Source organism: Neolamprologus multifasciatus, chromosome 16 (assembly GCF_963576455.1).
Source record: "Neolamprologus multifasciatus chromosome 16, fNeoMul1.2, whole genome shotgun sequence".
Classification (NCBI taxonomy): Eukaryota; Metazoa; Chordata; class Actinopteri; order Cichliformes; family Cichlidae; genus Neolamprologus; species Neolamprologus multifasciatus.
The window spans coordinates 1,774,515-1,795,059 of NC_140454.1; the positions used below are offsets into that span (position 1 = coordinate 1,774,515).

Below are 20,545 nucleotides of genomic sequence, written 5' to 3' on the forward strand. Positions count from 1 at the left end.
TTAAACTTAATTGTTACACCTGGTAAAGCAGCAACGCTGATCATTTTATTAAAGGTGAAAGAATTTAGACAGTTTTTAAGTCTCAGTGATGCTGCAGTGTTTGTGTAACTTTGGGAGTTTAGGACCCAGATTACACCACAAGGCTCCTGACTGCGGTAGCTGTAATGCGCCAACAATCCATCAAGCGTTGCGGCTTCGTAGCTTAGCAAAGTCGGACTAAAACATTTTTGACAGATTTTTGAGCGCCGTGTACATAAAATTATTTTGAGCTCAGTAAGCACGACCAGAATTCATACATACGGCGCACCAGATTACAAGGCGCACTGTTGATTTTTGAGAAAAGTAAAGGACTTGAAGTGCGCCTTATAGTACGGAAAATACGGTAATCATGTTTGTGTTATGGTGTGGTTACAAAGGAAAAAAACTCAGTAATTAGCTTTTAGAAAGACACAAATTCTCATCTATAGATGCACAAACATAAATCAGTTCACAGCTACACAGTCTGATTGAAACTGACCTGGAGAACACTTTGGCCAAAGACTCACACACACACACAAACACTGCAGGAGGATCAGTGAATCTGGGAAGGAAAGATGACAAATACCTCATCAGTCCTTTGGTCACATAAGTCTCAAGTTTACTAATGAATGTTTCCAGCCACTGCATCAGTCAAAGCTAACAAGTCTCAGTTATGATGCTAGTGCCAGCCAGTATAACCAGGATGGTAAGGTGCTGTCCAGTGGAGTGTTTTCTAAAACCACCCAGCGGGCAAAACGAGACCTTTTTGTCACAGTCATGCAGTTTGAACTCAGCACGAGAAGTGTGTGTGTGTGTTCCTGTCTAGCTATCCAGATTTAAAGGACCGAAATCTGCATTCTACTATACTTGTGAGAACCAACAGTGACTTGTGAGGACACACTCACGATCCTCACGAGTTTGAAGCCTTTTTGAGGCTCAAAATGTGGTTTTAGTGTCAGGGTTACAACTAGGGGCAATGAAGGTCCTCACTAAGATAGCTGAATGGGCTTGTGTGTGTGTGTGTGTGTGTGCAAACTCCAGAGATGAAGCCAGACATTTCTGAATCTGCTGAGTGTTTTCAGACTCTGTCAGGTTTCAGGTTTTGAGTCCAGACAGAAAAGTTGATTTCACGTGTTTACGGGGAAGTTGATGAAAGGCCCTATTTTTAATTCAGCAGATGATCTTATCTGCCATGTTCTCTCCATCAGCCAAACACGGCTGCGTTTGCCTGCATATAAACAAGATATCAGTATTCTGGGGCAGGGGAATTTCACACATACTTTCCAACAGCCGTCTCCACAGCAAATATCAAGGCGATGTCATAAAATGACAGCCGTATGGAAAAGCTCCTACATGCAGAGTCAGTCTAAAGTCAGCCAGTCTAACACTATTTAGGGTGTAGCGAAAAGAGATTCTCAGAATTTTGAAAGTGAGAATAGCAGCATCGGTTGTAAAGGTCTTGTCAAGTCGAAGCAGGACAGCTTTTTTTGCTCTGCGCAGGTGAAGAAAGGTACGAGCGAGGCTGGCGGATGTGTGCCGAATCGAATGACACAACTGGGCAGAGCGAGAATAAATGGGGCGGTGCGGCGGGTGTAATGGCGGCTTTGAGAGGAGGTGAAGAAATGAGACAAAGTGCTCACAGTTGTGACATGTCGCTCCAGCGTAACCCGTCCCCGAGCAGTCACAGGAGAAAGAGCTCCACATCTGAGAACAGCGCGCTCCGTGTTCACACAGGTTAGGAAGGCATCTGCAAAGGAAAGCACAGTTTAGGAATCCACTCATTTACTCCGTGATTGTACCTGATATATGGACATTTGAACCCCGCCCCCCCTTCTTCCTTTCATTCACTTCTCATTGGTACACGGGGATCGGCCCGGCCTGGCCATTCTCCTTCGAGGCCTTCCCCTGTACACGGTCCCTCATCCATCATCGCTCATCATACCTGAGCTCGTGAAATAAAACTTAAAGGAAGTTCTTCCTTCCCACTGACACCAAGTGCTTCCCCATCAGGGATCATCTATTGCTGCAGCTTTTCTCTTTAACCCTCTCAGGCTCAAATTAAACTTTTTGTTGCTAATGCACAACCAAGTCCTGCAGTGGTACTTTGGAGTAAAAGAAACTCCAAATGTATGTGGGGTAATCAGGTTGTTAGTTTTTAACTGTTGCAAATCGGCAACGCCTGACCTGAGAGGGTTAATATTGTATATAAAGCACTTTGAGGTAACTGTTGTTGTAACTGGTGCTATAAGAAGATTTTAGCATTACAATCTGGAGCTCTAACCGCGGCGATCTTCATTCGTGGTGTCTGCCTTTCTGCCAGAACTGCAGTTCAGCTGTTTCTGATTCATGAATCTCTGTCTGAGGAACACTTAAACAAAACAGGACTGAGTGGATCTGCAATGATGAACATCTGTCATTATAGTTAGTCACAAAGCAGAGATGCAGAATACACTTCAAACCCCATCCATGCGTGTTTTCTTGCGTTCTCCAGAGTCGGATTGGCGGTTCATCACATGACCATGACGTGACACTTCAGTCACATTTCCACCTAAAGTCACCAATGAAGCTAAGATGAGGGGACATCTATGGACAGTGTGTGATTCTCTGTCCAGTGAGGGAGAGAGAGGTTTGTCACAGACCTGACAGGCTTTTCAGTAATGACGCTTCTCAGGCTCACAAAGAAAAAAATGCTGCTGCTCTTAGCGTCTGCATGCTATGTTAGCGTCTGCATGCTATGTTAGCTCAAATGCTATGTTAGCTCAAATGCTATGTTAGCGTCTGCATGCTATGTTAGCTCAAATGCTATTGTCACTACCCGATCCGTACCGGAAACCCAATCGGTACCCCGCATGCGCAAATCTTACGTCACTTCCTCTCTTTGCCAACATTGCGACATTCAATATATTTGAATGATACGGTTAGCCCCCAGTTAGCTCTTAGCATTTCTCAACAGCTCTGCCTCCTTTCCGACTACCGGGACATTTAAACGATGGATAATCCGTATACAAACAAATTCATGCTTTTCTCCTCAACAGAGAGCGTTCCCCGATTGAACAACAGCGCCGTAAAATAAGAAGAATGGCGCCTAATTACAGACTTAATTATATTGATTTAGCAATGTGTCACGTGAAGATTCATCAGCCAGATTAAGTGTTTACTGACAATTGACAGTGATAGCGGACATCATCATCACTATTCCAACAATCCTCTCCACACAGACAAGCATAAACACACTCGACTGTGTCAAATTTAACACACGTTTGTAATGACGCTAATTCAGTTTACAATAGGGTTCATTCGCTCGGTCAGCAGGTGGCGGTATCCTCATACACTGGGGAGTAAACTGCCATTAAATGAACAGAAGAAGAAGAAAACATCTGCACATGCGCCGTAAGGATCGGGTAGACCCGATTTGTACGGTCCGACTTTGCACATGCGCAGTAAGGATCAGGGAGTCCCGATCCGTAACTATCTTTTTATTTTTCGTTTTTGTCTACATTGTACTGAAATGCTTCATTATTGCAAACATTTTAAGATATACTTATTATTCTTAACATCTTAACAGATACTCTGACCCATAACTATCGTAAAACGCTACGACCGGAAGTAGACACCTTTCGCGCATGCGGGGTACCGATCGGGTTTCCGGTACGGATCGGGTAGTGACAGTGTCTGCATGCTATGTTAGCGTCTGCATGCTATGTTAGCTCAAATGCTATGTTAGCTCAAATGCTATGTTAGCTCAAATGCTATGTTAGCTCAAATGCTATGTTAGCGTCTGCATGCTCTGCCACACAAAACCACACAGAGCTGAGCTGAGCAGATCGGCCCTCTGTCACTGCTACCAAAGGGGTATATCTATGCATATATCTATGACTGGTCCTTCTCTTCAGACTGTAAGCAGCGATTTTAAAGTGAAGGACATGCAACATGCTAGCATGTCAGAAACAACACAGAACAAGTTATCTCATGGAAAAAGCTGCAGGCAGAGATGTTCTGTGTTTTGACTGCTTGTAATTAATTGATTATCAAAATGTTTGCTAATTAACTTTCCCGTCTGCTGACTAATTGAAAGATCTGTAGTTACCTCCTAATGTGCTGAGCTCTTTCAAGCTTTCAGAACAACTGAGGCTTTAGGAGCTGCTGAGGATGATAACACTTTACTTCCAACCACAAAGAAGGAAAAACAAACAAACCCACATAAACAGGCGGCTTCCAGTCATCTGCATTAGCGACTAACAGAACCAGTTGTTTTGTCGGTGTTTACAAAGCCGATCTTTTATCCAGCAGGTAAGAAAGAGCCGTGCTCACGTTCGCCTTTATTCGCTCCCGTGCTGTCATGAACACCAGCTTTGAAGTCCCCCAAAAGACTCATTTGCTGTTGATTCATGTTGTGCGAAGTAAAAATAAAAACAAGTGTGAACCGACGCTTTCTCACACTGCGCCCTTGTCTGAATTTGAAAAAGTGGAGCCGTGGCAGCGCTTCTCTAAAAATAAATGCATCTCTGTCACCTTCAGACAAGAATGCCCGTTAATAGGATTTCACCACAAAACGTGTTGCAGGGAACATTTTAAACTGCACTCTTCTGATTAATAGTCCCGTCCTCGAGCCTCCTTCAGTTTCACATAATTGCCAGCCTTTCAAGCATGCATCTATAATTTCATGCACTTTTATCTCTCACCTATTAACTGCAGCAGCACAGGCCGGCCGCAACACGGATAAGGTTGCAGCCGTCGGTTTAATTACCGTCAGGCTATTTTCTGATGTTGTGTGCACGGTTGACCTTACAGGTCAAGAAATGACAGCAGCCGGCACACCCAGGTGCACACGAACAATAAAGCGAGTCACAGTGTAATTAGACCGAAAGCTAAGAAGATTCAGACGGAGTTCATTTCCTCGTATCGTCAAAGTAAAACCTCAGAACAGAAATGAGGAAATCACCTCCCTCATGTGTTCAAAGGATTTTTATTACCACTTAATTTGCCATTTGATCTCATTCACCCAGTAAATACATCCCAGGACCGAGCTCTCACCATACTGGTGAGAAATCAGATGTCACTGGTGAAGGTGGATCTCACTAAGAAACCCTGAGGCATCCCACTCTCGTATCATAGCAACTCGACGCCGTAAGCTAGCCCTGAAGCACAGCGCGCTTCATCCACTTTCGTTTATCAGCCATGTCTATCATAAAATCATAAAAGGACTTGAAACGAGTGAAACACCATAAAGCCATCAGGACGGCAGTCGTCCAGGTCATGTTCCTCATGTTCACTATCAAAGACACAGAGTCCTGATTGTCCCTAGAGATGCAGGTTCATCAATTTTATAATAATAATAAACATAAGCCTGATAAATCAATCTTTTTCAGGAAGTAAACGGTTATTCAGTGTAAAATATGTAACCGAGCCAACACCAAAGGAAAGACAAACACAGTTAGCATGTAGATGAAGATGAAGGAGTTTCCCCAAGGAGCTGCTGGAGCCTAAATTAAAGTTCAAACATAAAGACGGGAGTACAGGCTGGCATGCTGTGAAGTGTGTGCACTGGATGATAACAGTGGCTCTACACAGTGCAGCCCTCTGGCCCACACGGTACAATGTAAGCAGTGTTACTGCTGTATGTGTCATCATTTGAATAAGGACAGGGTCCAACTGAAAGCTGAAGGGTGTCCTGGCTCAGCTTTAGAGATGCACCAAATGTTGGCCTCCGTGATGAAGTGACAGCAGCGGCTGAGTGAGGATCTGAGTGATTCAGGGTAGAGCTGCTGTTCCCTCAGTGATGGTTCAGGCTTCCTGTGAGGATGCCTTCTGGATCCATCTAAGCTGAGCAATTCGTCCATCCAAGAGGAGGCCCAGAACACGATGGAAATGTTTTTCACGTGGTTTGAGAACATCCGCGATTCAGTGTCCAAACAGAAGAGCCAGAGGCCGGGAGATGTTTGGACTACAATGAGACTGCTGTCCCTGTGCCCAGCAGTAGAAATGGACGTATGGATGGCTGCTTAAAGAAAACAGAGGAAGGCTGAACTCATCTTGAGGAGTTTGTACACCACTGCAGTATCAGCGAGGAGTTTGTACACCACTGCAGTATCGGTGAGGAGTTTGTACACCACTGCAGTATCGGCGAGGAGTTTGTACACCACTGCAGTATCGGCGAGGAGTTTGTACACCACTGCAGTATCGGCGAGGAGTTTGTACACCACTGCAGTATCGGAGAGGAGTTTGTACACCACTGCAGTATCGGTGAGGAGTTTGTACACCACTGCAGTATCGGTGAGGAGTTTGTACACCACTGCAGTATCGGTGAGGAGTTTGTACACCACTGCAGTATCGGTGAGGAGTTTGTACACCACTGCAGTATCGGCGAGGAGTTTGTACACCACTGCAGTATCGGCGAGGAGTTTGTACACCACTGCAGTATCGGCGAGGAGATTGTACACCACTACAGTATCGGCACCAAAGCTTCAGCCATGTTTCATCAAAGACAGCCTGATGTTGTTTGTGTAATCCTAGTGGCAGTGTCACACCCTTCAATAAATGAAATTACATGGAAGAGCACCAAAGCATGCTCCTGGAGCTGCATCGCCTTCTTTATTTGGTCACTTCCTGCAGCGCGCCGTTCGCCTCACTGACACGGGAGACCGCCGTCACTCCCGTGTTTGTGGCTTAGACAGCAGACATGTGAAACTGAAGAAAAAGCTGCATGTTTACTTCAATCCTGTACATGATCCACATGAAGGTGCTCACAGGGCCCCCAGCTGTGCAGGGTAATGAGGGAGAGCACGGCGCACAGGGCAGTAGGGAGGCAGCTTGTTAGCATAGTCGTCTGCCAGAGAAGCTCCTCGCCAGTTTCCTGTTGCACTTTAATTGGACGATCCTGTCAGTTTGCCTCTATAGGACAAGATGTCAGTGACATTCAGGCTGCGCTGCAGGCAGCACGCTGTCATCCACAAATTAACAGAGTGGGCATGGATGAGGCTGCGCTGCCATCTTGGATAATGTTTGACATTCAACAGTCACATGTGTGCATGCTTTCAGCAGCTCCACGTCTGAGCCACGTCCTTACTCAAACACATTCAGGCTACGTTACCTGTCTTTTATATTGCACGTGTCGAACTGAAGCTCGTTATAATTCCCCAGCAGTCCTTGCTGCACGTGACTGAGATTCATCAGCTGGCTGTTGATGAATATGAGCTGCATACAACCCTGGAACGCCGGAGCAAAGCCCTGGCAGTCTGGAGCAGTCGCAGGACAGCCTGGATGGAAATAACACACGATACAACCTTTAGCTTTTACTCCCAAGAAACATTCGGTTAGAGTGTAAAGTCTTAAGCTGTGTTAATATTGGAAGCATGGTGTGTAAATCCACTAACCTCCAAAGTAAAAGCTGCCTCTGGATTGCACTTGTTCCCAAAGTTCAATAGTGGAGGAGGGCTCGTTATCCACAGTCAGAGTGATCTGCAGGCTCCTGGCGTCGAGGCTCACAGAGTGCCACAGCCCGTCGCTGACTCTCCTGGCTGATGAAGAACGGTTTGGAAGTTTAGATGACAACAATATTTATTCATTTCACTTTAGTTAGACATAGACTTTTAAGAGCTGCCAGTAAATTTCCCGTGCACACACACGCTTGTTTTCACGGACACCACAGGAGCTGCGCAGCTTCCAGCCTCCTCCATCACTCGGAGCCTCCGAACAAAAAGTCTGCCTCCTCCGCCGTGTCACTCAGCGCATATTTTATCATTTAGATGAAGTGAATATGGAAATGTGGAGAAATTACTAACGTCAGCTTCTTCCTGGTTCTTTATTATTGTCAACAAATAGCGTGGGTGCATTAGCTCCACTAATGTGAAGTAAGCAGTGTACCGCAGTCAATCCTTCTCCATTCTTCACTTAAAAGATGACACCAGCATCTCTGTTACAGTCGATCGCCTGCAGTTAGAAGGCTGCAGAGATACGAGCAAACGCACTCACACGACTCTGCAGACCAACATCTGGAATATCTTCTGATGTGTCAGATTCTTTGTTCCCTTGTTGCTGAGAAGGTTACTACAGCTGCCCGCACTGCCTAACCCAAACCTTTAACCTGTAAGCAAGTGCTCCACCAAAGTAAAAGTGGCTGTGACAGATCATCACAAAGCTGGAGCCTTCAGGAGGACTGACTGAGCCACGCCTCTGTTCCACTCACACTCAGTCCAACATGCCTGTGACTTGCAGCAGATCCCTGCATCCCAGAAGAGTCTGGGGGCCGCGGGTATTTCCTTCTCTCCGTTCACTGTGTCATGGAATAAGCAGTGTTGCCACAGCAGACAACATTAATCTGAGTTTCCTTCCCTCCTTTCAGGTCAGATATATAAATCTCACCATGTGTTTGCTGCCCAGTCAGTTTGTGTGGCTGCTGCTCATCTTTTAACTCTTTAAGACCTACCATAGAACCAAGTCCACCAGAGCTTATATTATATTTTTACATGCTGTGGAGCCATTTTTGGGAGCATTTCAAGTTGCTATACATCAATACAACCATTACAGCCTAAATTTTAATAATATGTCTGCATTAAGTGCATAGTAATTACATAAATTGCAAAAAAGTGCAATAAACTACAAAAAAATTGAAAATTGTTTTTGTTTTTTTTAACATATATTTCTAGTTAGAGAAATTTAAGAGGCTTATCCCTCAAAACTGTAAATACAAAAAAGTTGCACAAAATAGTTTCCCACCACAGGAAATTTATTTTGAGTGTCTTCATAGTTTTATTTTTGAAATACACCAATTTTTATACACTGCAGGAAAAACGAAAATAAATATTATAATGCAAATTTGCAAAAAAGCAGCAAATGCATCAAAATAAACTATTTCCAGCAGTGCAATATGAGTCCTAAGCATCCCAGAAACCACACAGAAAGTCATGAAGTCAAACATAACTTTTAAAAACACCAGTATAGGCTCATGAGGCCCTGATGGTAAAAAACTACATTTCCGCGAAAATTACGTCACTTCCAGTTTCGGGCAGGTCATGGCGGACATGCGATAGTTCACGCTGATGGACGTAGGAAGTGTTATGAACAGCTGATCGGATCGGCAAAGCGTGTTTCTGGAATATTATGTTTTTGTTGCTGCAAGTGCTTTTTATGCAGTTTTTGCAAAGCTATATGTGGAAGGAAACTGTGACCGAGGACAAGCTGATGGCATAAGATGTAAGTACAACTCCTCCGGTTTCATATGCAAAAAAAATTATTGCGCTAGCTTACGTGGTTGCAGAGCTACCGGGATTTAAAAATAGTTACGCAAAACAGAGCGTGCTGCTCTGACCGGTTTTAAAGTGTTAGAGTGGCGAGCGCTCACACTAAACATGGCCAAAGACTCCCTGCGTGTAAAGCTAATAATCCCTGTGAGCTAAGAGCTGAGCCTCCTTTAAACATTCAGGTCGAGGCAGCTTCTGTTTGTGCTTCATGTCAGCTGATATCCTCACGACGCTCTTATCGTTTTCACATCCAACCCGGGGCTGAGTGTGTTCGAGTGCTGCAGCACCAGTGTTGTAGTCAGAGCCACCGCGGCGGCTCGCGGCATCTCCTCAGCAGAATAAGGATCGTAATCGGTCCGAGACGAAGGAGCTGGAGTCTGACAGCAGCACAAGACTCTGAACAACTAAATGAGTCTGAGGACTGCAGGGACTATTAGATGGGTAGGAACAGCAGATCGCATTGACGCATGCATTTGTTTCACAGGTCAACTCTTATCCTCAGTCCTGCCTCTAAAGATATATTTGGATGTGATCACTGCTCCAAAGCGTCAGTGGCAGCCCCGTGTCCACTCCAGTCTGTGTGTTCATGCAACATGTTGTGCGTCTCCTGACTAGAGTCTGATGGAGACTTCTTAATGAAAGTCTTCTCACATTAAGGTGCCAGTGCACGCAGCTCCCACGTTATCAGTCAGGGCCCATTTTCATCCTGCCAACGCTCTCCTATCAGCTGAACGAGGACGCAGTGAAACTGTGATGTGACAGAGCTAATGAAACTGAAGGGAAAAGTCCAACTTTGGAGAAAAATGCAAGTCTGAAGTTTGCATCTGTGCTCGGTGCAGCATGTTCCCACAGGATGGGTTTCCACACATCAGAGACGAGGACCTGGGGATTGTCTCGCACTGCGTTTAATATGATAATGTTGTTTGCTGCGTATAGATGCTATGATACGCTATATATAATTTCAGATTGACCTCCAAAAGTGGACGAGAAAGACGAGGGATTGCGATGACGCTAACGCGAACAATAAACAGATCCCTTCCTTTAACTATGGTAAATGCATTGTTTCTGCACGGCTGCAGGACTCGAGGTCACGGGCTTCATAGGCTGCAGCTCTGAGGCTGATACGTCCTTGCGCAGATGTTTAATTTAATGCACCATGAGGCAAATTATATAAAAGGGAATACAGTCCCCGAGCTGTGGTTTTCTTCTCCATCTATATTTCCCTGCAGCCATCCAACTGCGGAGAGCCTGACTTCCCCCAAGCAATCTTACTTATCTCTGTTATTTTTGCTAAGGAATCCTATACAGATAATTAGATGATATTTTCCCTCAAGTCCCCCCCTCCCCAAAAAAAGAAAAAGCCATAATATTTTCGACTTTCTTGAGGATGAAGGTGATACAAGTAAGACAGATTAAATTGGTTGCTGAGCTCAAAACGAGCACCTTGGAGGACTCAGCAGTGCAAACAGGCTTTTTGAGGCGATGATGCTGTGAATCAAAATGTGACCAAACGCTGTGTCAGTCTGTGTTCATGCTAAGCTAATTCATCTAGCCCCTTTGCTAAGCTAGTAGTAGCTTCTTAGTGGACTCACAAATAGAGTAAAACAACATTAAATTGATCTAATGTGTCTGTGGAGAAAAATCACTAAAATCGAATACTAAAAGTGTGCAAACATGAGCTGTTCCATCCTCCAGGAGTGTGCACAGGAGCGCAGCTGTGAACGTTAGCTTCATTTTTCATCTCTACAACGAAAATGACCCACTGGGGTTGGACACAGGGCCTCTCCTGGTGTCCTCGAGTTCCTCCTGTTTGGACTTTGGGTCCTGATCATTACATGAGGGTCATTTCTGTAGCTATATTTCATGTTTCTTGAGCTGCTCCTGAGCTGGTTTGCAGCATGCAGCTGCATTATCCTGCAGGCCAGCTGTGTAACTGGCATGCACCAATCAGACGTGGATCTGTGGGGTTGATTAACCCTTTAACCTCTTAAGCCCCAACGCCCCCTGATACGGGGGCAAAAAGCAAGAGATCAGGTAGGCTTGGGGCTTAAGAGGTTAAGACCTACCATAGAACCAAGTCCGCCAGAGCTTATATTATATGTTTACATGCTGTGGAGCCATTTTTGAGAGCATTTCAAGTTGCTATACATCAATACAACCATTACAGCCCAGATTTTAATAATATGTCTGCATTAAGTGCATAGTAATTACATAAATTGCAAAAAAGTGCAATAAACTACAAAAAAATTGAAAATCGTTTTTGTTTTTTAACATATATTTCTAGTTAGAGAAATTTAAGAGGCTTATCCCTCAAAACTGTAAATACAAAAAAGTTGCACAAAATAGTTTCCCACCACAGGAAATTTATTTTGAGTGCCTTCATAGTTTTATTTTTGAAATACACCAATTTTTATACACTGCAGGAAAAACAAAAATAAATATTATAATGCAAATTTGCAGAAAAGCAGCATGTGCATCAAAATAAACTATTTCCAGCAGTGCAATATGAGTCCTAAGCATCCCAGAAACCACACAGAAAGTCAGAAAGTCAAACATAACTTTTAAAAACACCAGTATAGGCTCATGAGGCCCTGATGGTAAAAAAAACAACTACATTTCTGCGAAAATGACGTCACTTCCGGTTTCGGGCAGGTCATGGTGGACATGCAAAAGTTCACACTGACGTCTAATCCAATGTAGGAAGTGTTATGAACAGCTGATCAGATCGGCAAAGCGTGTTTCTGGAATATTATGTTTTTGTTGCTGCAAGTGCTTTTTATGCAGTTTTTGCAAAACTATATGTGGAAGGAAACTGTGACCGAGGACGAGCTGATGGCATAAGATGTAAGTACAACTCCTCCGGTTTCATATGCAAAAAAAATTATTGCGCTAGCTCACGTGGTTGCAGAGCTACCGGGATTTAAAAATAGTTACGCAAAACAGAGCGTGCTGCTCTGACCGGCTTTAAAGGGTTAAGTCTAGTTCGAGTCACTATCAGGAGTGCTCAGTAGAATCAGGGACACGTTAGTCTGTCGTGTGGACTCACCGGCTGACGCCTCTGATTTCTGTCGTCCCGAGCTGTGGAGGGTCAGGCGTAGCCAGCTGTTGCTGATCTGCAGCCTCAGTTTCTGCGGATCTGGGTTGAGTTGGACGGAGAGCAGCAACCCCTCCGGGTTCCACGTCCTGAACTGGAAGCGAACGGAGAAACCCCCCACAGCGGGCGACGCTGACGGGAGCGACAGGAAGCTGCTGCTGGAGCTCACGAAGGTGCAAGCCACCAGCTGGGGCTGCGAACACGAGAAGGTCACGTTGCCCTGGAGGACGAAAAAGCCAAGGATGCAGATTTACATGCGTCTTGCACAATATGTTAGGCGTCATGGGAGATAAATGTCACGTTGTTATGCACGAACGGGGAACAAATGGTAAGAGAACTGACACCAGAACCTTTTCCTCGTGTCAACCACAATATTCATTAAACTGAATTATTTGGCATCAACAGCAAATTATTCATCAGTACCAATTTGTAGTACTTGGAACAGAATATAAATTTATAGTAATGCTGTAAAAGATACGACACATTTTGTAGTGTCGAATGAAAATTTAATCAAATGACCTCACACAGAGAGAGCTGAACGTCAGCGTTTCTTCGTAATGGATTTACTTTGCTTTTCACTGTTTCCCTGTTTTCTGCAACACACGTAGCATCACAGTGTTACAGTGTTACAGTGTTACAGTTACAGTCTCACAGCACAGCGATGGTCATTGAATGATTTAAAAAGCAGACTCTCTTATCTTCACAGATATTAAATATGAGGTCAGCATATATACAAGTCATGTCTGGGAGGCTAAAGCTTCAAGCAGTTGTTTATTCTACTGGCTGCTGAGAGATGACTCTAATATTGGTCTCATCGAACCCAGCCCCACCCACCTGCTGTTAAAAATATTATATTGGCTGGGGACAGCCAATCAGAAGTCTCCATTAAAGCATGTGATTAAAGGAAGAGGAACTGGAAACTGGTTGGATTCTCTGTATGTCTCAGTGCTTCTTTATTACCTCCTTTATGGGAGGAAACACTGGGACCAGTCTTTATGGGAGGAAACACTGGGACCAGTCTTTATGGGAGGAAAGAAGACAAAGACTGTTCCATCCCATAATACACAGAGACACACATCAGACCATCCATGGAGACAATCAGCAAAACAGACATTTATCTTTAATACACCGGCTGCTGGTGTTGCACTGAAAATAGGGTCAGTGGTGTTAATGTACACACACACACAGACACAGACACACACAGACACACACAGACACACACACAGACACACACAGACACACACACACAGACACACACAGACACACACACACACACACACACACAAACATACACAAACACACACACACACACACACACACAGACACACACACACAAACACACACAGACACACACAGACACAGACACACACAGACACACACAGACAGACACACACACACAAACACACACAGACACACACAGACACACACACACAGACACACACAGACACACACACACAAACACACACAAACACACACACACACAGACACACACACACAAACACACACAAACACTCACACACACAGACACACACACACAAACACACACACAGACGCACACACACACAGACACACACAAACACACACACACACAGACACACACACAGACACACACACACAGACACACACACACAAACACACACACAAACACACACACAAACACACACACACACACAGACACACACAGACACACACACACAAACACACACACACACACACACACACAGACACACACACACACACACACACACAAACACACACACACAGACACACACACACAAACACACACACAAACACACACACACACAGACACACACACACACAGACACACACACACACAGACACACACAGACACACACACACAAACACACACACACACACACACACACACAGACACACACAGACAGACACACACACAGACACACACAAACACACACACACACAAACACACACACAGACACACACATCTATGTAGAACAGATTGTGGACGACTCTTCTGGCTCTTCTGTCTTCGTAACAAAGACAAACATTTAGTTCTGGATCCAGGACGAGTTTAACCTGATAAACTCGTCCATGGAGTTAAGTACAGGAACATGTGAGAGCTGCAAACACAGACACACAGACACACACACACACAGACACACACAGACAGTGGTGTGTGCTGAGGTCAGAGTCCCATCAGTCCTGCTGCCTGCAGGGCAGCACGCAGCAATCACAGCTCTTTGACTTTCAATATGATTCCCTCCCATCAACCTCGGGGAGATTGTCCCATTGAAATTCCATTACAGCTTCCATCACGCCGGCCTCTTCCCACCCCTGCTTCTGTTGTCAGTAAAGACCTTTTAATGCAGCAGTCAGACGTCAAGGCAGCGGCGTCTGAGATGAGACCTGGCTGGGTGATTGGTGTAGGTGGTGACTCTCAAACAGCACTCGGGCTTAATCACAATGGATGTAACCATTGTCACATGTTCCTCAGTGTCTGACAAGACTCGCTTAAATGACTAATCAGATATCTCACGAATCAGCAGAGAGAAAACGACGCGAGCGAGCGTCTGCACCATCGCTTGGCTTCATGTTTATTCACACATATTCACACTAAACTCAAATTTCTCTGTCAAATACAGAAAACACGTTCGCATAAAAACAACAACGCACGAGAATAAAAAAGAGTTTCTGCCACCTTGCATGCCTCACAGTGTCAATTCAAACTGCAGTTTTTCTCACAGTGTCAAAATTATTTTATTTGCACTTAGTTTGAACCTCTTCGTACAAAGTAGGAGGGGAAGTCTGTGCGCTCTTTACTTTGTGCCACTGAACACTAGAATTGGCAGATCTGCCACTGGAGACTTGGGCTGTTCCCAGATGAAGCGCTGCAGAAAGTTATGCTGCTTCATTCAGCGTGACCAGTTTGGTGGGTCACTGATGAGGATCTTGCACCTTTCTCCAGTCTTATTTGTTACCCTATCTTCACCACAGCCAGTTGGCCTTCTGTCCCTCCAGAGGACTCTAAACTTCATCCACAGAAATGTGCAATCAATATGTTTTCATAACGTTGTCGGTCCGTCCTGACGGAGATGCTGCTCCATGCTGTTGCCTCACACTCCTGTTAAACCTGACTGTAGAATTACTGCACTGCGATATATGATTACCAAATTAGACCTTTACAGTTTCACTCTCTCCACTCGCCCACCTCCTTTTGCCCGCCTACAGATGCACTCTTCCTGCATTTTTCCTATCTTTATAAATATCATTACATCAGCTTCGCTCCCTAATAGAGATCATCTGTGCTGTGAGGCTTTTTCACATTTGTGAGCTTTTAAAAGTGAGTCCATCGAGTCAATCACTGCACAGGTTCGTCTTTATAAACACCAGGTAGAAACAATCAGTCGTCATAGTCGTCGATCACAGATGTGCAGGATTGGAAAAGACAGAAGAACTCACATACTGCTGTCTGTGTTTTCATGTTTTCCCCCTTTTCAGGGCGCGACACATCGTCACACATCATTTTTTACATATATGAGTTCAGCTTAATACACAACAGACTCACTAAGAACACATGCAGCACGGTAACTGTGGGAAACGACACAACTCACCACGCTGTGTATCTGCGGCTTGCGTCTCTTTGCCAGATCTATGACATTGATCCCGCTGTAGTAGAGGTTTTCCACGCAACCATTGAAGTTCTTCCTCAGAAAGGTGCCAGGCTTACCCGGCAACGGGATCCCTCCGAAGCTCAGCTTTAAAGAAGAAAATACAGAAACTGATTCACCAAGAACAACTCGTGTTTTTAACAAAAGTGATGTGACATTAAATTCAGAATCTTTTATTGTCATTGTGCCAACACAACAACAACCAAAGTATATGCAAAATACCAAACACAACATAAATAGATGTGTGTGTGTGTGTGTTCCTGTCTAGCTATCTCTGTGAGGACCAAAATCTGCATTCTACTATACTTGTGAGAACCAACAGTCACTTGTGAGGACACGCTCACGATCCTCACAAGTTTGAAGCATTTATGAGGCTCAAAATGTGGTTTTAGTGTCAGGGTTACAGTTAGGTTATGGTTAGGTTTAGGGTCAGGGTTAGGCATTCATTTTTAATGGTTAGGGTTAGGGTCAGGGGCTAGGGCAGGGGTCAGTAACCTGCATGCGGCTCTTTACTCCTTATACTGCGGCTCCGCGTGGTTTGGGAAAATAAATTAGAAGTATTTAGCTGAAGTGTATTTTATTTATATTAGTTCTTTTTTAACTTGTAGTTCTAAATTGGAAGATTATTGTGATTTTGAAATATAAAAATAAAATTATATTCTATTATTTTTTCATCGCTCAAAATAAGCGGTGTACGAAACGCCGTGCATTTACCGAGACTTTCAACCCCAGGTAGGCCAGTTATGGATCCACATCATGTCAGCAGCTCCACCGTGAACTATGTTAAAACAAACACGCTGACGCCTCACAGACGACAGCTTACAGTAAAGATGAAGTGACTTCGTACAGCCTGATCTGCAGATGCTGTGCGCAGAGGTTCAGGAGCAGAAGTCTTATTGTAAACATATCACGGCAGACCCGACGATGTTTGCATGAACATGCTTTTCAGCATCTTTATTGACCACTTTTCACACACGGTTGCTGTACGCACACAGCTGGCTGTAGCTTTGCAGCTCACAGCCCGACACACACCAACACAACAGCACAGACGTTAAGGCGGCGAGGCGTGATTGCGGGTGCCGTTTAGGTGCGTCCGCCTCCCCTGCAGCGGCGCTGCAGGCCACGCCCCGCCACACACATTAACCAGGTAAAATACATATTTAGGCAGAATTTTGCAAATATCTATTTTTCATTTTTTAGCAGCATCGAGCTTTTTTCCAATTATTTTTTAAAAGTCAGGTCGAGGCTCCAAAAGCTCAAAGGAGATATGAGGGCGGCTCACAGCAGTTTTTGTTTGCTGGATCATTTTAGTTCAGCTTTCCTTTTGTTATATTTCTTTAAGAGTTCAAAAGGTGTTAATTACATAAATAAAATGTAATTTTCTCTGTAGCACTTCATGGAGTTCATAAGCAGCACACCTTAGTTGTTCACACAAAGCATAAAGGTAAAAAAAACAATATATACAGTGTTATCTTCATTTTAGATGTCAGAAAGTATTTGTGGCTCCCAGAGTTTTCTTTTGTGTGGAAACCGGCTCCAAATGGCTCTTTGGTGTTAAAGGTTGTGACCCCTGAACTAGGGAAACCTTTATGTCAATGAAGGTCCTCACTAAGATAGCTGAACGGGCTTGTGTGTGTGTGTGTGTGTGTGTGCTTGCACAGGTTGGGTAATGAATGCGTTTGTGAAAAGAGGAGATATCAGTGTTCATTTAGTTATTAAATCTATGGCAGATGCTGACAGAGTAACACTCACAGCCTCCAAAGCTACATCACACCTATTACATGCTGACTCCCTCGTGGTCTTATTGCCACAGCAGCTGAGGGAAGACTTTTTCCTTTGTTAATGTAACAGGAGCAAAGCACATGTTACATTTTTTCATTTATTTATTTTTAATGGAAGAACGTCCCAATCCATGCCCCTGGAAATAATGAGGAGCTACATATCCATGCACTTTGAGCTGGCATCAGGGCCTGACCTCAGTAATGATGTCACTAATGATGTCACTAATGACCTCACTCTTGTGAATGAAGCCAGACTTAAAAGCTTTCTCTAACAGAGCAGCAGCAGATGAAAGCCTGTTTTAGCCTGACATTCTTATCAATAACATGTTTACGTAATGTCCCCATACAGTTATTACACATGCTGTATTTTAATCCAACAATTTCTTCATTTAAAAGAAAAACAGTTAGCTAGCTAAGTTGTTAGCTAATCAACCAACATATGGTTGATTAGCTAACGACTTAGCTAATCAACCATATGTTGGTTGATTAGCTAAGTTGCTAACAACTTAGCTAATCAACTAACATATGGTTGATTAGCTAACAACTTAGCTAATCAACTAACATATGGTTAGCTAAATTGTTAGCTAATCAACCAACATATGGTTGATTAGCTAACAACTTAGCTAATCAACCATATGTTGGTTGATTAGCTAAGTTGTTAGCTAATCAACCAACATATGGTTGATTAGCTAACAATTTAGCTAACCATATGTTAGTTGATTAGCTAAGTTGTTAGCTAATCAACCATATGTTGGTTGCAAACAATTTTTAAATTTAATACTGAATTTAAATATAAACAGGACAGCTACAGTGTTAATATTGATATCAATATTAATCACTAACTGACTCATACCGTTAATAATAACAGTAACAAATGTAGCCCATGTACGAACTTTGTTCCTCAATGCAACAGAAGCAGACAAAAGCCGCTGGTTTCGCCTCCTACAATCGATCAACTACGTTTCCCAGAGTTGCACATGAACATGTTTGGGTTCGTGGGAATTTGCCTCACTGCATATTCCTCTATAGCATTTATCTCTTCATGCCAACCCTGATCGGTCTATGTCTGACCCTGAGCGTCCCAAGCCAGTACTGTCCGAGCCACAGGGCCCCGCTCAGCCTGCTGTGGTCAGTCCTGCTCTGTCTGAGCCAAGCCTGAGCCAGTAACTCCTCGCTGTGGCGTTTGGCCGCCTGTGGAGCTGCCGCGGTGTCCCATCACTGTCACCGCTGGCTTCCAGAGAGTCTCCTCCATGCATGCCGTTGCCGACATTCTGCCCTGGACAAAAGGTGGGACTCCAGCTCGGTTGCTTGCCTCAGACGCTGTATCAACCTGTCTAAGTGGCTCCATTATCTTCACTGTGGCTGTTGTCCTGTCCAGTCACCTGGCATGGACTTGGATGCCAGACTCCATCCAAGCCACCTAAGAGCCAGCTTTCGCCCTTGTCAGCAGAGGGTCTCCGTCGCAGTGGCAGCCTCGAGTCCCGTCTCCTCCCATGTTGCCTCCGGCTCCCAGCCAAGCCACCAGAGGAGTCCAACCTCTTCAGCCATCGGTAATCTCTGGCCAAGTCTCCGGATAGGCCGCGTCTTTTCCATCAAGAGTTGATCTCTGCTGCTGGCCTCCCAGTCACCCTCCAGAATTCCTCTGTCTCCAGCCTCCTGATTAGTTTTGTCTCAGCCGTTGTCCTCCTGGCCAACGCCCTGGACTGTCTTCTGTTTTGTTTAGACTCCACTGCATGTATGGTTTTTGGTTTTGTTCCAGATGTGGAGGATGAACATTCTGTTCATGAATGGCTCGAATGGGTTTACAATAAATAAAGTTAGAATCACTTAACTCCGTCAGTCCCAGTACTGGGACACGGATGCATCTCTTATTAATACACAAACCAAGCAGAGTCTGCACAGCTCTCCGTATGCTACAATAATAAGACCCCCCAGTACTGCTGTGATTAAATTGTGATTTGTGAAGCATCAAATCTGGTGGAACTTTTTTTCAAACACACTAATAGCATCGATATTTTCTCAGTCATGAGGCTGTTGCTCACACTTTAATCTTAATAAGACTGAAGTACAGTTTCTGGGGCCAAGGTTGTCTAGTTTGGCTGCAGAGTTGTGAAGCATTTACTGACTGAATCTAGGTATGTTTTGTTTTGTTTTGCTAAAATGTATCCAAGGTCTTTGGGGGTTATAGCAAAATGTCCATGTTTGCACAGCATACAATGCAGAGCCACACAATGTTAAATGCTGTCTAAAGGTCTTCAGAGGCTGCCAGCGTTCTTGGCAGGCAGCTGTTCTTTTGAGGAATCAAAAATGACTCGTCTGCTATTTCTGTTTCTCTGTTTTTCCAAATGATTATTTCAAATAAAGCCTCTTTCAGGACATACACAGACTAGAGTCTGTTTAGCACCATGAACACAGTCCATCAGTGCTTTAATAATGGCAGGGTTGTCTCATCCTCAGCAGCTAAATTCATTAACTGCTGTCTAACCACATGGACTCACCTCGTAGTCCACCTCCAGTGAGTGTCCTTCCCCTTTGGTTTGGAAGCGCTGTGTATAGGAGTCCACTGTGAGGTTAACCTGCTTGTTGAAGCGCTCTATATGAACTGAGTGCCAGTGCTGGTCATCCAGCAGACTGCCCACAGTGACAGGAACACGATGGCTGCTGAACCTCGCTCGGCTATCATCTTTACAAACAGAAGACCAAGAAGACAGTGAGCAGACACATCTCCAGCAATGACGCTGTATTTGTGTTTGTACATGTGGAAGT

General features: G+C 44.4%; 1 protein-coding gene across 4 annotated transcripts in view; it reads right to left on the reverse strand.

Annotated features, from left to right (window-relative positions):
- cntnap5a (contactin associated protein family member 5a) overlaps nucleotides 1–20,545 on the reverse strand; it is a 155,266-nt gene that overhangs the window by 61,564 nt on the left and 73,157 nt on the right. For all 4 annotated transcript variants that reach the window (XR_014869904.1, XR_014869905.1, XM_085136080.1 and 1 more), the window contains 6 exons: nucleotides 20,278–20,462; nucleotides 15,942–16,085; nucleotides 12,304–12,571; nucleotides 7,392–7,535; nucleotides 7,109–7,274; nucleotides 1,659–1,765 (listed from right to left, as the gene is read on the reverse strand). Coding sequence is in view for 2 of the 4 variants with exons in the window: in XM_085136080.1 (XP_084992206.1) it covers nucleotides 1,659–1,765; nucleotides 7,109–7,274; nucleotides 7,392–7,535; nucleotides 12,304–12,571; nucleotides 15,942–16,085; nucleotides 20,278–20,462 (1,014 nt within the window). In the remaining 2 variants the exon portion in view is untranslated. The remainder of the gene's footprint in view (nucleotides 1–1,658; nucleotides 1,766–7,108; nucleotides 7,275–7,391; nucleotides 7,536–12,303; nucleotides 12,572–15,941; nucleotides 16,086–20,277; nucleotides 20,463–20,545) is intronic.